The 17,720-nt window shown below is 40.9% G+C and overlaps 1 protein-coding gene and 1 pseudogene across 1 annotated transcript; both read left to right on the top strand.

The window, feature by feature from the left end:
- Positions 720–2,136, top strand: Gm2774 (predicted gene 2774; annotated as a pseudogene).
- Positions 7,721–17,435, top strand: Xcr1 (chemokine (C motif) receptor 1). Its single transcript, NM_011798.4, has 2 exons — positions 7,721–7,808; positions 13,071–17,435. The coding sequence occupies exons 1-2, from the start codon at positions 7,793–7,795 to the stop codon at positions 14,069–14,071; spliced, it is 1,017 nt and encodes a 338-aa protein (NP_035928.2). The 5' UTR covers positions 7,721–7,792; the 3' UTR covers positions 14,072–17,435.
- Positions 17,436–17,720: the final 285 nt, after the last annotated feature.

Below are 17,720 nucleotides of genomic sequence, written 5' to 3'. Positions count from 1 at the left end.
TCGGGGTTTTTTTGGGTTTGTTGGTGTTTTTTGGCAGGGTAGGTTGGACGGCAGTCTTTATCGTACTTTCCACCCTCAGCTTCCTGCTTTGCATCTACCATGATGCAAGTAGGACTGTGCACTCACTAGGCAGTTTTCCAACTCATTGACATACTGATTCGTTTAGTCCTCACAACTCCGTGAGATTGGTGATGTCATTACCTTTAGTTCAGACAAACTGAATTGCCAAAATTACATAAGCACAGAGTCCTGGAGTCTGTGCTTAACCTTTTGAGAATTAACTCTAGAGACATTAACTCTCTTTTGTTTGGCTTCTTTCTCCCACACTTCCTCTTCTCTTGGATCTGGATTGGGCCTGTGAATCTGTCGTAACCTCATGTAGTGAAAAGTGATGACTATACCACAAGATGATCCAAGTGTGACTGTAGCTCTCCATTTCCTATCTCAATTGGCCTATCTCTGGATCACAGACATGCCCTATACTTGATTTCAAATCACTCCTCTTCCAGGAATCCTGTTGCCATTTTTCTTCCATCCATCCATATGTGCTTGAGGAGCAATGGCAGGAAAAGAAGTGAGCTACTGCCATTGAACCATCATCTCAGGACAACTTTAGCAGATGTTCTTTTTATCTCTTCTAGAGTTCCTGCACCAGGAGAGGCCTTATTCTTCTCAAATGTCTGCTTAGTTTTGCTGCTATCATAAAACATAAATACTCAAGTCTGTCAGAGAAACAGCACAGTCAGTTGGCAACCGGACAGGGAAGATGGACACAGACATATGACAACATATGATAGATACTCTCCAGTTTGCTGAATTTGAAGATTTCCCTGAAACCTCAGAGCCTGTTTGGATTCTGGGCAGAAAATACAGCATTTTCACAGAGAAGGATGAAATGTTGTCTGATGATGCATCCAGACTTTAGTTTACATACGAAGAGACTTTCCGGCTCTTGGGGGAACTGGCCTACTTCAGACACGGGCTGGGGTTGCAAGCTTCAGTGTGGACAGATGATCTTTGCCTAGGCCCTGGTATGCCAGCACTTAGTTTGAGATTGGAGATGGGCTCAGTGGAAGAGACAGCCTGACAAATACTTCAATGTCCTCAATGCTTTCCTCGACAGGAACAACAGCTTACTATTCCACTGTTCCATCCACCAGATCACACAAGTGGGAGTTGGCAAAGGCAAGTGTAGGGGCTGAACACTGTTGCCCAGGTCCTCAAGACACTTGCTATATTCGACACATGGGGTTCCTTGGCTGTTCACATGGCAGTGGACAACACTGTGGTGATGGAGGAAATCAGAAGGTTATTCAGGGCCAGCCTTCCCTATGCTGGGACTGCTGTACTTCATACTGATTCAAAGAGGTACTGAAATGGGTTCCCTACTAGACCTGAAGTCATAAACGGGTCATTGGCTTGGAGACCACTAGTGCTTCTCATCCCTCTCTGCGTGGGACTGACAGACATCAATGAGGCCTATGTGGAGACACTGAAGCACTGTTTCATGATGTCCCAGTCCCTGGGTGTTATTGGAAGGAAGCCCAACAGTGCCCACTACTTTATTGGCTACATTGGTGAGGAACTCATCTGTCTGGGCCCCCATGCTACACAGCCTGCAGTGGAGCTGACTGACAGCTGCTTTAACCCTGAGAGCTTCCACTGCCAATACACTCCCTTTAGGATGGACCTTGGAGAGCTTGACCCATCCATTGTCATGGAATTTTTCTGTAAGACTGAGGAAGACTTTAACGACTGGTGTCAGCAAGTCAAAAAGCTATCTCAGCTTTGAGGTGCCCCGTTCATGTTTGAGTTGGTGGAACAGCAGCCTTCTCATCTGGCCTGCCAGGATGTCCTGAACCTGTCCCTAGACTCTTCTGATGTAGAGAGACCGGAGAGGTTCTTTGACTCTGAGGATGAAGACTTTTAAATCTTATCCCTCTGAAAATCCTGGGGTTGGAAGATAGCATCCGTTGTCCTTGTTGGGGTGCTTTGAGAACCCAGACCTGCCTTGGGCACTCAGTGTCACCGCATTCCATCCACCCAGCCCATGCCTGCCAAGTGCTGTTCACCTCTGTCACCTCTGTCCCGAGGACTTGCTCTGCTCATGGACCAAGTACTGTGGTGCCTGGAAGCTCAAACACACGAAGAGCCTGTCCTGTCCACATGAAGTTGCTCATCAGAAGGCCTAGTCAGATAAAGCAATGGGTCAGGAGCTTCCAGAATTCTCCCCTCGACACTGCCAGCCCTGGTCAGCACATCAGCTTTAGTTCTACTTTCTCCTGGGTACCTGAGTCTGTGGTTTATTTGAAATTAAAGCCCTGTTTGAAGTCATTAAATAAAAAAATATATATATATAAATAAATAAATAAATAAATAAATAAATAAATAAATAGATGGCTCTATCCAGAGCACCCACGGGGCTTAGTGAAATCCAGGAGGATTTTACAGTGAAAGAGTATCTTGGCAAGAAATGCCACAAAAATTACCCTGTGCAATGGATGAGCTAGAGACCTAGGACAATGAAGATTCCCAAGAATCTATGAAGGCAACCCTAGCTAGGATTCCTAGCAATGAGGGTATGAAGCATGATCCAGTCATCTACTGTAAACAGGCAAGACTTTCAATAGTGGAGGGATTGTAACACCAACCCAGCTACAAAACCTTAGACATACAATTTGTCCTGCCTACAAGATGTGCAAGGGTGGAGCAGAATTTAAGGGAAGGTCTAACCAAAGAGTGGCCTATCTTGAGACTCATGTTATGAGAGGGAACTCACTGTTGACACTATTGATGATATTCTCCTATAATCACCTAGCATAAATATCGTCAGAAGGGTTCCCCCCAGCAACTGTTGAAAGCTGGTGCAGAGACCCACAGCCAAATGTTGAATAGAGCTTGTGGGAATCCTGTGGGTGCTAGAGGGGTCAAGGACACCACAAGAAAACTTAGAGTCAACTAATCTGGGTCCATGGAGGCTCATGGAGACTGAACTGCCTACCTGAGAGCATAAACAGCACAGACCTGGGCCCTCTGCATATATGTAGCATAGTGCAGCTGGTCTTCATATGGTATGCCTAAATCAGGAGCAGGGACTGTCTCTGAGTACATTGCCTGCCTTTACCCTCAGTGGAAGAGGATGTGCCTAGTCTTGCTACAGCTTGATATTCCAGGGATGGAGGGAGGGGAAGCTGTGTTCAGAATATAGAGTGGATAAATAACTTAGTCAATAAAAGAGAGGAGAAAGGGAAGAAGAGAAGGAGAGAGAAAGGCAGAGAGAAAGAGAAATTTTGCTGGAAACCAAGATTGAGGGGGTGACTTGTGGCACTCTGGTGGATGACCCTAAGTTGCCAGACCTTAGCTACAAAACAGGTTGGCTCTAGTGGAAGCCAAACTAAGAAAATTCACCTCTCTTGCAGCCATGCCAAAGGCAAGTTTCTGGAATCAGCAAGGCTTGTTGGAGGCAATCCTCTGTGAGCAACCGAGATGCAGAGTGGGGGAAGGTAGACTCAGATTGGGGTATTCCCCTAATTGAGATTTCTTGTTTTATCTATTATTATGTGATAATAATATGTTCTATCAGAAATTCCTTGGTTCCACTGAGTTAGAAAATGAGATAGTTCAAACAGCTTCCTTCTTGTGTCTGGTTCAGCAGAGAAAGCAGAGGATCTGGACTCAGACTCTCAAACAGCCATGGCTTCATCAGCATAGCAGTGTGAACTGAAGTTCCCAGGGAGGGGTGGAACACCATACCTGTTTAAAGATTCCTCAAGACTGATTGATTGACTGGTTAGTTGGTTTGATAATTGATTGATTGATTAATTGATTGACTAGAACATCTGTGATTGGAGAGAAAAATTACCAAGTCTAGGTCTAATTTATCTTAAGCTAATTTGCTACTCTTAATAGTCATTCATTGCCTCCCTTTGTGTTTGTCCTAATAGCTATCCTTATGACTATTAGAAAATTATTTTTGAAATGTACTGACAGACCCCTAGCTTCTAGCAACTCAAAGGCTAAGAATGCAATCAAATAGCAGCTGTAGCCTATAGCAGAGACTTCTCTACTTTGCTGTTTTCACCAATTCATACGAAAGGTGTCTTTATGATATTCTTTGTTCTCTTATTATAGAAATTTCATGACACTGTTATCACACTGGTATAACCTGATATCTATGTTCCCAGTCTATAGTTACTCACATTAATCTCCAAAATAAAATATTTTTCATTCTCTTTGAAGTGAGGTCTATGCTTTGTGTCAACACTGGCCTCACATACTTAGTGGCATCAAGTAGATAAATTCATAACTGATGATAGAGCACTAAGAGAATCCAGATAGAAACTGTAATGCTTTTTATAACCCAGAACTCTCAGAATGTCTCTCTTACAGTCTATTGGAAAAGCAAAGCGCTGTAAACAGCTCAGATTCCAGGGCAGTGGAATTAAACATTGTATCTCAATGGAGGAGTGGTAAAGAATTTCCAACCATGGGGCAACAAGACAGCACAATAGATAAAGGAGTTTACAACCAAGCCTGATGATCAATCCTTGGGTCCCTCAGGGCAGAAGAAAAGAATAGACTTCTACAAGTAGCCCTTTAATTTTTACACATACACCATAGGAAATACATGTGCACACACATGCATGCACATGCACACACACACATATGCATACACAGATGCAATAAAAAATAACAAAGATTTTTTTTTTTTTTTTAAAGATTTATTTATTTATTACATGTAAGTACACTGTAGCTGTCTTCAGACACTCCAGAAGAGGGAGTCAGATCTTGTTACGGATGGTTGTGAGCCACCATGTGGTTGCTGGGATTTGAACTCTGGACCTTCGGAAGAGCAGTCGGGTGCTCTAACCCACTGAGCCATCTCACCAGCCCCCAAAGATTTTTTTAAGATCTTGCCATGTTGAATTTCCTACAGTGTAGTGTACCAAGGAAGCCTATGTGTTACTGTGAGATTTTTACTCTACACATTTGTGTTGAGTTCTTGAAGATATGTGCCATCCATGGTCCTATGCAATAAAGACATGCATACATACACACAGAGGGCAGAGAGGAGAAATGAGTAAGACAACTTCATGAACAGTATCTCATAGAAAGAGTAGTCTAAAATAGTTACATTCTTCCTGGCATATAATAAGAACTCAAAAAATGTTGGCCATGACTCATATACAAACTTTGCCATAAACTCAGCCAGTGACTTTGCTGTCTAGTTTTATATCAACTTGATACAAGCTATAGTCATCGTGGAGGATGGAACCTGAGCTGAGAAAAATGCCTCTATAAAATCTGGCTGTAGGCAGGCCTATAGGACATTTTCTTTTTTTTTTTTTTTAATGACTTTTTTTTTTAAATTAGGTATTTTCCTCGTTTACATTTCCAATGCTATCCCAAAAGTCCCCCACACCCTCCCCCCCCCACTCCCCTACCCACCCATTCCCATTTTTTGGCCCTGGTGTTCCCCTGTACTGGGGCATATAAAGTTTGCCTGACCAATGGGCCTCTCTTTCCATTGATGGCCGACTAGGCCATCTTTTGATACATATGCAGCTAGAGTCAAGAGCTCTGGGGTACTGGTTAGTTCATAATGTTGTTCCACCTATAGGGTTGCAGATCCCTTTAGCTCCTTGGATACTTTCTCTAGCTCCTCCATTGGGGGCCCTGTGATCCATCCATTAACTGACTGTGAGCATCCACTTCTGTGTTTGCTAGGCCCCGGCCTAGTCTAGGACATTTTCTTAATTATTGATGGATGGGAAAAGACCCAGCCCACTGTGGTTGGTGCCATCCCTGGGTTGGGGTCCTGGGTTCTATAAGGAAGCAGGCTGAGCAAGTCAGAAGAAGCAAGTCAGTAAGCAGCCCCCTTCAATGGCCTTTGCATCAGCCTGTCTCCAGGTTCCTGTTCTGACTTCCTTCAATGATGGACTATCAAGTGAAAGTGTAAGTCAAATAAACTCTTTCTTCCCCAACTTGCTTTTGGTCATGATGTTTCATCACAGCAATGATAACCCTAACTAAGACAGTGGCATTACCCCTATAATACCAGCATGGAGGAGAGAGAGGCAGTGTTAGCAGAAAATGTAGGTCCCTTTTGGTAGTTTTTAGCTTCACCGATAAAAGAACTTAAGAAAACTTGAGAACAGTTTTAGGATTTGAGAGAAAAAAACAGCAGGGCAGCAGGATTGTAGCTTCCCGGGACTCAAAAAGCCATGCTATTTGAGTTAAAGATCAGGAAAGCAGGTAGCCTCAGCAATAGAAGTTGGCAAGCAGCTGCAGGGTAGGGTAGAGGAATTTTTAGAGAGAGAAAGTGAGAATGTCCAGAGGGAAGTGAAAAGAAGCTAGGGGCCCTTTCCTCTTTTGCCATAAGAAATAGGAAATAGTGTGCTTGCACTGCATACTATGCAATGTTAAAGTCACTGTGAAAGTCCTTTACCTACCTAGCTCTGATCCTGGACATTGAGAGCTAAGACTTTCTTAAATCAAACAGCAAATTCAATGTGTACAGATTGAAATCTAAAGGGTTGGGTTTTTTTAAGATTTATGTATTCTTATGTGCATTGATATTTTGGCTTGCTTGTGTATCTGTGTGAGGGTGCCAGATTGCACAGAGCTGGAGTTACAGACAGTTGTGAGCTGTCATGTGATGCTGGGACTTGAACCAGGTCCTCAGGAGGGCAACCAGAGCTCTAAGCCATCTCTACCAAAATCTGAAGGTTTAAACTTAAGAATCACAGCTGAGAGATTGGGTATTCATTATTTTTTTCACAAATAATAAACAGTCTGGTGCAATGCTTCAAGTTCTGCACACTAGAAGCAGTTTATCTTACAGTTGTCCTTTGGTAGAGGCCCAGACAGGAGTTGTAGTACTTGAGTTGATACATTTTGATAAGTTCCTTTGTATCACGCAGACAGCAATCTGGAAACCGAGACCCCTGTGAATTCACCACAAAATCAGGCCTAAATGCTGTTCCTGGAGCTTCCAACACAGCAGCAGTACCTTTATTTGGGGGTTATTTGTCTGGATGTTTAGACAAGGTCTCCTTGTAGCCCGGTCTGGCCTCCGGCTTACTGTATACATAGGTTTACCTTAAATTCTGGTCCTCTTACCTTTATCTCCTAAATTTTGAGATTACTAGGAATGTACCACCTACCACACCTAGAAAGCAGCACTGCCTTTGATGTGACAATATGGCCACATCTGGTCTCATTTTGCACAGGATTGCTGCACAGAGTCACATATCTTTCTTTTTTTGTTTGTTTGTCTTCTTGGGGGGTTTTTTTGGTTTTTTTTTTTTGTTTGTTTGTTTGTTTGTTTTGTTTTTTGGTTTTTTGGTTTTTTGAGACAGGGTTTCTCTGTGTAGCCTTGGCTGTCCTGGAACTCACTTTGTAGACCAGGCTGGCCTTGAACTCAGAAATCCGCTGCCTCTGCCTCCCGAGTGCCAGGATTAAAAGCATGCGCCACCACGCCCGGCCAGAGTCACGTGTCTTGTTGAAGTTGGTTAGACCAAAAGACCCCCAATCCATAGCTAAACAGTGTTTTAGAGCTTTATAGTTTAGACTAGAGATCATGTATACAGTTCATATCGAAACCAAACATAAGGAAACATTAAAAAAAAAACTTTAGCTCCAAAATTTCATTCTTAATGAAGGGGAAGTTTGAGGCCAGCCTAGACAATTTAATAGAACCTTTATCAAGCATAGGGTTGTTACCTACGTGAAACTCTAGCACTGGAGGAGATCAAAGGAAGCACAAAGCGTACAGACTTGAAACCCTGACATGGACTCAGAGTCAGGTGAGTTCCTCTGCATACATTTTAAACTTATACTTTTTTTCTTCTTTTAATAGCCAGCATCAGGGTTCTGAAACTTTGATGGTCACTGGAACCACTTAGCAGGCCAATAAACCTTAAGAGTTCCGAGGCTTGCCTCTGAGTCTCAGATTCCTTTTATCTGAGCTTTCCCAAGGATTTGTACTTTTAGAGAAGGCAATCTAGGTACCTTTCCTTGAATAGAACAGTTATATGTTTTCATTGCTGAAAGAAATGGAAGTGTTTGATTCCAAGTTGCTTTGTAAGTTATTATTTTTGATGGCTGAATAACTTAAAACTATAGTTTTCAGCCTAAATTATCTCATGGGCCAAAAACTAAATTCACTCCCCTAGAGTTAAATCATGGGGATGGTAAGGATCGAGGACAATGGAAAAATGGAAGTCAAATTCCTAAAATATGTTAACATAAAATAACTTCATTTTAAAAAATACAAGCAATTTTCTTTGTGCCAAATATGAGTGACCATGACCCAGTTCGTGGAGTCAAGTTATCCTGAAAGACCTGATGTACTGGGTAAAAAGATACATAATATTTTACTTTTTGAGACAAAGTCTCACATAACCCAGATTGACCTCAAATTCACTGTGTTGCTGAGGCTGGCCTTGAGCTCTTAATTCTCCTGGAATATGCCAATACATCAAGCGTTTACATGAACTTTTACAGTCACAGAACAAAAGAGTGCCATAAACTAAGGTCTTGACTAAATATACGGCTGTATGTTAAGGTAGGCAGCTACAGAAGGACATAGGGGTTTTCTATACATACCTGACTGAGATGGTGTGGCCTTCTCTCAGCATAACAATAAATGCTCAGTCCAGGTTGAGCTATTACGTCAAATATAGATGCTAATAGAAAATGGCTATTACAACACAACAGTTAACTTTGGCTCTTATTTGCAACATTCCATCTCGCCACAATCACAAAACCCTAGTAATCCAAGGACAAAGAGTCATTAGGCTCCAATACACAGAGAACTTCAGTTCACTACTTAGGGAACTGGAATTTGCCACCTGTCTCCTTGGAATCCCAAGTTTTCCTAGCACAAAACAGGATTACTTCCAAATTTTCCATGAAAATGAACTGGTTTTGTGGAAAATCAATATCATTTTTGTTTCTAACTTGTCAAAAGCTTGTATTGAGAATGGATGTTAAACTTTGTCAAATACTTTTGTGCATTTAACAAAAAAGATAATGTAGGGTTTTTTTTAATCTGTTAATAAGGTGACCTAAATTGTTTAACATTCCAATATTTATGCAACTTCACATTTCCAGGACAAACTTATTTGGTCATGTTATACTATGTTCTAAAATATATTACTGGGGCCAGAGAGATGGCCATGAGACAAAGGTGCTTGCTACCAAGTCTCATGACCTGAGTTCTATCCCAGGGATCCACCTCGTAGAAGGAGAAAACCAACTTCTACAGGTTGTCCTCCGGCATCCAAATGCATAGCATGGCAAATATATGAGTATATACTCATAAACTCAAATAAATAAATAAATAAATAAATAAATAAATAAATAAATAAATGTAATAAATATTTTAAATGTATTATTGAACTTGACTCAACCTATAATTTGGAAAGAATGTTTGTGTTGAGATAAAGCTGTAGCTCAGCATTTATCAAAAGCTGACAAAGTTCTGGATTTATTCAGTCCCCAGCACTGAATAAATCTGGTGTGATGACACAGGCCTTGAATCTTAGCAGTTTCAAAGTAGAACCAGGAGGATCAGAGGCCTCAAAATCTTTGGCTTATAAAGAGGCCAGCCTGTTTCAAAAAATAAAAGAATTTTTGTATCTGTATTCATAAATAATATTAGCCCGTGGTTTTTGTTTATTGTAAATTTTTCATCTGATTTTGGAATCGTGGGTATATTTTCCTTATAAAGCAAGTTGAAGGGGATATTTGTGTAATATTGATGTTATTTTTTCCTCAAATATTTGAGAACAATTTCTAACAGTAAGCTCTGCCTCCCTTTCAGGGGCAGCACTTCAAATATCAATTTAGTTCTTTCAGGTATTGCTAGCACATTTACAGTTCAAGGACAACCATTTGAGCAAGATATATGGGCGAAATATGGAACTTTCTATCTTTTTTTTTCTTTCCTTTATTTATACCTCTTACTTTCTAGTACTTTTAGTTGCCCTAAACCTGGCTATCTGGTTCTTCAAAATGGAAAAAAAAATGCACTATTTGTCTAGCTTATTTTATTTAACACAATAATCTCAAATTGCATCCATTTTCCAGCAAATGAGAATAAAAGTCCATTGGGTTATGCCTTAGTTACTGTTTTGTTGCTGTGAAGAGAAACCATGATAGAGGCAACACAAAAGCATTTAATTGGGGACTTATTTGACAGTTTTAGAGAGTTAGTCCATGATCATCATGGTGGAAGTAGGCATGATATTGGAGTAATAACTGAGAGTTTTACATTCTGATTTACAGGCATCACTCAGGGGGGGGGGAGAGAGAGAGTCAGACAGAGACAGAGACAGAGACAGAGAGACAGAGAGACTGGACCTAATTTGTGCTTTTGAAAACTCACACCCTACTTCCAGTGACACACCAACTCCAATAAGACCATACTTCCTAATTCTTTGAAACTCTTCCACTAACTGGTGTCTAAGCATTCAAATATAAGCATTCAAATATATGCCCCTCTGGGGCCACTCTCATTCAAACCACCACAGTATACAAGCCACTGTTTTTCTTTATCAATTCATCAGTTGACAGATAATTGTTGGCTTATTCTGAACAGTGTTATAAGAAACATAGATGTTCAGGTATCTCTGTATCATAGACTTAGAGACCTTTGGGCATATACACAGGAATGGGTCGTGTGGTAGAGGAACCTCTATAATGATTTCCATAGTGCTAAACCACTTTATATCCTACAAGCAGTGATAAAGGTTCCTCTTTCCCACACCCTCACTACCATTTGTTGTTTTTATAATAACAAACCCTCTGACTTGAGGGGTAAAATATTAATATGGTTTTAATTTTCATTTCTTTGATCCCTAAAGATGTTAAATATTCTTTATGGTCTTGGCCATTTGCACTTCATCTTTTTGAGAACTGTCTTTCATTTCATTAGCCTATTTATTGATTGAATTGTTTGAGTTTTAAAATTTAATTACTAAAAATTCTTTGTATATCCTATTATTAATCTTCTGTCAAATGTATAACTAGCAAAGATTTTTTTTCTCCCATCCTATAGACCATCTCTTCATCTGATTGCTTCCATGGCTATGCAGAGGCTTTTTAATTTCAATCTATCCCACTTATCTATTCTTGTATTATTTTCTGAGCTACTGGAGTCCTTTTCTAAAAGGGCTCCTATGCCAAATCTTAAAATGTTTTCTTTATTTTTCTCTAAAATTTTCAGAAGTTCATGTCATACATTAAAGTCTTTAGTCCACTTTGAACTGTTTTATATTGGAGTTTAGTTTATTTTTCTATATGTAGATAACCAGTTTTCCCAGCACAATTTGTTGAAAAGGCTGACTTTTTAACACATATGTTTTGATATTTTTGTCAAAAATCTAGTAGGTAGCTATAGCTGTGTGGGTTCTTTATCTATCCCGCTAATCTGCATGTCTTTTTTTTTTTTAGTTTTTTTTAATTAGGTATTTATTTCATTTACATTTCCAATGCTATCCCAAAAATCCCCCACACGCTCCCCCACCCACTCCCCTACCCACCCACTCCCACTTCTTGGCCCTGGCGTTCCCCTGTACTGAGGCATATAAAGTTTGCAAGACCAAGGGGCCTCTCTTTCCAATGATGGCCGACTAGGCCATCTTCTGATACATATGCAGCTAGAGACACGAGCTCTGCGGGGGGTGGGGGTACTGGTTAGTTCATATTGTTGTTCCACCTACAGGGTTGCAGATCTCTTTAGCTCCTTGGGTACTTTCTCTAGCTCCTTCATTGGGGGCCCTGTGATCCATCCAATAGCTGACTGTGAGCATCCACTTCTGTGTTTGCTAGGCCCCGGCATAGTCTCACAAGAGACAGCTATATCTGGGTCCTTTCAGCAAAATCTTGCTAGTGTATGCAATGGTGTCAGCGTTTGGAAGCTGATTATGGGATGGATCCCCGGATATGGCAGTTTCTAGATGGTCCATCCTTTCGTCTCAGCTCCAAACTTTGTCTCTGTAACTCCTTCCATGGGTGTTTTGTTCTCAATTCTAAGAAGGGGCAAAGTGTCCACACTTTGGTCTTCATTCTTCTTGAGTTTCGTGTGTTTTGCAAATTGTATCTTATATCTTGGGTATTCTAAGTTTCTGGACTAATATCCACTTATCAGTGAGTAAGCATGTCTTTTTTTTTTTTTTTTTTTTTTTTGCCACAACCATGATGTTTCATTATGACACAACACATTTTTTAAATAAAGAACAAAACAGAAAACCCTGGCTGACTTCAAACTCATGATATTCTTAACATAGTTCCCCAGTAGCCAAATCATAGGCATTTACTACCATCCCCAGCTTATTTCAATTATAATATCTGAGAAGCTCAGGCAATTTCTCTAATTATCTTCCTCAAAATACAAGAGTATAGAATTTTGCATTGCAGTCTTAGATGTTCAAGCTTCCTGGTTTTATAATGCTGAAAAGTATTTTCACTAGACTGAACCACCACCCTCCTATCCTATGAGATTTTTTTTCAATGAAAGCCTGCTATGAAGATCTATGCAGTTTATGAAGAGAGAATAGAGAAAGTGATAGCCAGAAAGGGAGGGGAAAGAGAGACAGGGAAGACAAAACATTCTCTAGACATTTATTGAATGACTGAACAAATGAATCTGGGAACTTGAGTCCTTTTGTAAATAAGAAACTAAGGCTCAGAAAGGTTAAAAAAATTTGCACAAGGGCACAGTAGTGGGATCCACTTTGATTTCAAGCCTTTCGGTCTAGTTCCACTTCTCTTTTCTCCTACATCTACTGCGAGCCTATCTTAAGATTTCTCAGGGCCAGTCTACCAGGAGAAATGGGGCTTGGGACAGATGTAAATCAATGTGTGTCCTTGGTTGAGAAAGTCTTTCTACAGGAAAAAAAAAATGTTCCTTAATGACTTTATGTAGTAGCCCAATTCTCAATCTTGTTATAAATAGTTCACTAGTGGAATCTGGCCCACAGACTTTACTTTTTTGCAGCATGGATAATAATGATCCCTATTCCAACTATGTGGATTTAAACCCAACATGTCTATCATTTCAGATGCTCTCAGTATCCCTGCATCCCGCGTCCAGATGGAGTCCTCTACAGCCTTTTATGATTATCATGATAAATTGAGTCTTCTATGTGAGAACAATGTCATCTTCTTTTCCACCATCTCTACCATTGTCCTGTACTCTCTGGTATTTCTCCTCAGCCTTGTGGGTAACAGCCTGGTTTTGTGGGTCTTGGTGAAGTATGAGAATCTAGAGTCACTCACCAATATCTTCATCCTCAACCTGTGTCTCTCAGACCTGATGTTCTCCTGTCTACTGCCTGTGTTGATCTCAGCACAATGGAGTTGGTTTCTAGGTGACTTCTTCTGCAAGTTCTTCAACATGATCTTCGGCATCAGCCTCTACAGCAGCATCTTCTTCCTTACCATCATGACCATCCACCGATACCTGTCTGTAGTGAGCCCCATCTCTACTCTGGGTATCCATACCCTCCGCTGCCGTGTGCTGGTGACATCATGTGTGTGGGCAGCCAGCATCCTGTTCTCCATCCCTGATGCTGTCTTCCACAAAGTGATCTCCTTAAATTGTAAATATTCTGAACATCATGGGTTCTTGGCCTCAGTCTACCAGCACAACATCTTCTTCCTCCTCTCCATGGGAATCATCCTATTCTGTTATGTACAGATTCTCAGGACTTTGTTTCGCACAAGGTCCAGACAGAGACACCGAACAGTCAGGCTCATCTTCACCGTCGTGGTAGCATACTTCCTCAGCTGGGCTCCCTACAACCTCACACTCTTCCTGAAAACTGGAATCATCCAGCAGAGCTGTGAGAGCCTTCAGCAACTGGACATTGCTATGATTATCTGTCGCCATTTGGCCTTCTCTCATTGCTGTTTCAACCCAGTGCTTTATGTCTTTGTTGGGATCAAGTTCCGCAGACACCTAAAACATCTCTTCCAGCAGGTCTGGCTGTGCCGGAAGACATCCAGCACTGTTCCCTGCTCCCCTGGTACCTTTACATATGAGGGACCCTCCTTCTACTGAGAGGAGAGGATGGGCACATGGAGATGACTATGGGAGGTAAAGGAAGACAAGGAGAAGTGGATCAGGAAGGAAAATATAACTGAAGATACTACAGAGTGTGGAGGAAAGACATGATACCCATGGGGAAGTGGCTTCCAGCTGGGCAAGCCAAAGCAACACTTCGTGCACTCAGTTCATCATTTATTCTCTTACTTAGACATAGATTGCTTGTTAGTGATGGTCAGAAGATCCTAAATAGAAGGATTTCTAGACTTTAGGAGGGCTTGAAGCTTATAGTATGTGCTAACTGTGCAGTGATGTTGCTGGTACATAGGGTTGCCCCAAACTATTTTTTTTTCACCTTGGTGATAGCTGACTCTGTGATTCTTAGCAGCTACAGAAAGAAAAAAAACTCTCTTCAGGACAAGAATAATCACATCTTTAAATAAGTACAGTCACAATGAAGTCTATACCATAAAATCCCACTAAAATGAAGATGGTTCTGAGCCGGGTGTGGTGGCGCATGCCTTTAATCCCAGCACTCAGGAGGCAGAGACAGGCAGATTTCTGAGTTTGAGGCCAGCCTGGTCTACAGAGTGAGTTCCAGGACAGCCAGGGCTACACAGAGAAACCCTGTCTTGAAAAACAAAACAAAACAAAACAAAACAAAACAAAAAAACAACAACAACAAAGATGGTTCCATATTCTGGCAACAGCTGCTAACACATAAGCTGGCTTTTAAATATTTAGCTCATAACTGAAAGAAAAAATACAATATGTGCTACTGTCTGCACTAAGTAATTATTTGGACAATACAAAGATGAATAGGATATTGCTGCTAACTTTCAGTTGACACCAATCCATCCAAGAAGGTCCAGATAAGAAAAGTCCACTTAACAGAGGCATTCAGGTTGAATATTCCTGTCATTTCATCTCTTCCAGATTGAGAGAAAGATGACTTCCTTACATGTGGATAATAATGCCAGCATTCCCCTCTTAACCATTCTCCAGAGCTAAATTCTCCTCATGCACCACATTCCCTTTCGCAGAGCCAGGTCCCGTGGATTCTGCCTTCCCAACATCTCTCCAGCTTATGAGCACATACCCTTGACTTCATCTTTATAGTGCCCTCTGTTCCATAGTATCTTCCTTTTGCTTCTATTTTTCCTCTGTTACATCTTCCTCCTTCAGGAAGCTGCCTGCCTGAGATTTATCTTTTATTTTACAGCTCCTCTGCCTAGAGTCTGTCTTTGACGCTTTAATAAAATTGTCCTCAAGCTCCCTTCTGAGTTACTTCTTAAATTCTTTTATTAATAAAACTAGTAACACAAAAGAGGGCCCAGATTTCCCTGGTAATATAAGGTTACTCCATCAGAATGCTCCAGAATTTCAGGTAACATTATTACCTTTGGGGCAGTTTAGACTGTTATATCTGCATCCAGGGCCAAAGACAGAACTCAGATCCTGTTCTTTCAACCAAAAATAAATACATAAAAACATATAACAGTAGACTTTAAAGAATTAATGAAAAAATTAAAAGACATAAAATAGTTATGGATTACCCAGAAGAAGTAACTTTCAAGTGGATAGAGGGATGGCTCAGCAGTTAAGAGCACTGGCTACTCCTCCAGAGGGCCTAAATTCAGTTCCCAAAGCCCACATGGTATCTCCCAACCATTTTAACTGCAGTTCCAAGGGAATCCATTGCCCTCTTCTGGCCTCCTTTCCTTTGTACACGAAGATGAACATTTCATATATCTTACAATGTGTCGGTTAGAGATCCCTCGGGCACCTTACACTTCATCCTAGTTTATATCTCTGCCCATTAGCCAGGTGGGCTTGAAATTCCTTTTCTTCTAAAAGCCTCAATTTCATCTTTGAAGTTCAGAAATGAACCCTACCTATAGCACAGAGCTGTGTTGAGTTTTAAACATAACATTATATAGGCTTTTGGTTAGGGTATGACATATTAGGTTTTTAATATATACAATAATCTACTGCACAATATTTTGGTCAATGTTGGACCACATATCACTGTGCTCCCTTAAGACTAAATCATCTAGTGATGTCATAGTCATCTTAATTTATCTAACTATACTCCAGATGAATTGTCTATGAAATTCTCAAAATACATCATTGCCCTTAAATAACCCATGATTGCTTGAGACCTGTCTTCCTCTTCTCTGTAAATTTATTTGGGATCTAAGTTTCAAACAAGGGTGTTTGAAATCCCTTTTGTGGGAACAGGACTGAGGATGGGCATTTAGAGGCGACAGAGTCACGTGACAACTCCTGGTAAATAAAGCTCCAGAGATCAGTATCAGTGTGCAGATCTGCATTTATTGCCAAGCACATAAGCTTATATACAGTATTTGAGCCAATCCCAAGCCCCTAAATCCTTGGCCAAGCATAACTTACTACATCTCACCATATCCCAATAAAAGCTGTGACTGATGAGGTAACTCAGAGAGAAGGGGTGTGGCGAGCATTGTCACCTGTAGGGACTTTTGTGAAGACTCAGAAGCAGCCACTGTCTTGACCTTAGTTCCTTTTTGCTGTCTCACTGGTGTCCCGGGAGCCATCTTAGATCTGACACCATGTACAGCAGATCAGGACTCTGTGGCACAGTGCTCTCCACCCCACATATTCCTTCACAAGGTTGTCTTCCACATGCCTCACACTCTCAATCTTAACATCCCAAAGCTGTTCAGGCTGTAGTCAGAGCAAGTTTTTCTTAGTTCACTCTATTGATAAATCTTTATTTCTGATGTCATTTCCTCCCACTTCTTCCCTTTTTTTTGTTTTCCTTTGTTAACAGAAAGGGGAATCATTTCTCTTCGTGAGGTTTTTTTTATCCTCATCCACAAACTGACAACTCCATCAAGTTAATATGTTGTCTCATATACCTCCAGTATAAAATATGAAATTAACTTAAAAGATTTCTTTTCCTTCCTGTATGAATTTATCCTGAGAACCTGGAATGCTGAAGTCTGGCAGATGCCACTATTAGCTAAGTCCTGTAAGGTACACAAGCATTTCTAGCTAACATGATGAAAATAAGGCAGTGTGAGGAGCCAGCCAGAGCTAAGAAGCGAACCTAATCATGGGCTGACATTCCTATGTACTGTCCCCTGTCTTTAGCATGTTCATCCATACTGGACTTGGAATGCAGTGTTCTATTGCACCAGGCTTCAGGGTGCTTTGCAACTCAGCAACAAGCAAACACGGGACTGAGGAAGCTAAGCATGGTAGTTCTTTAGCACATATTTTCAAACACTGTTTTTTAAGTGTCTGTTAATGAGGGGGAAACAAAAACTGAGAACTTAGGTCCAGCAGTACATACTAAGTTCATTTTTTTTTAGCTTCATAAATAAAACGTAATAGTACAAAAATACTAATGAGATTATTCTCAGATTGTTTGGGGGGTTTCGGAATCGGGCACATTATTTTATATTTACAGCTCATGCACAGTTCAAAGCCAATCGGTCACAATGCATGAGCTTAACAACAGTAAACAGCACTCGTTCAGGATTCTACACACGACTTCCGGGTATCCGAAGCTTGTTCGAGTTTCAGGAAGTGACGTCTGCCGTGAGACATGCCGGGAGTCGTAGTTAGCGTCCACCGTCCAGTTGCACCCGATGGGAGTTGTAGGCCATCCGTGAAGCAT

The sequence above is a fragment of the Mus musculus genome, chromosome 9 (genome assembly GCF_000001635.26).
Source record: "Mus musculus strain C57BL/6J chromosome 9, GRCm38.p6 C57BL/6J".
Taxonomy (NCBI): Eukaryota; Metazoa; Chordata; class Mammalia; order Rodentia; family Muridae; genus Mus; species Mus musculus.
The sequence above is the reverse complement of the archived record's forward strand: the minus strand, read 5'-3'. Positions and strand labels throughout refer to the sequence as shown.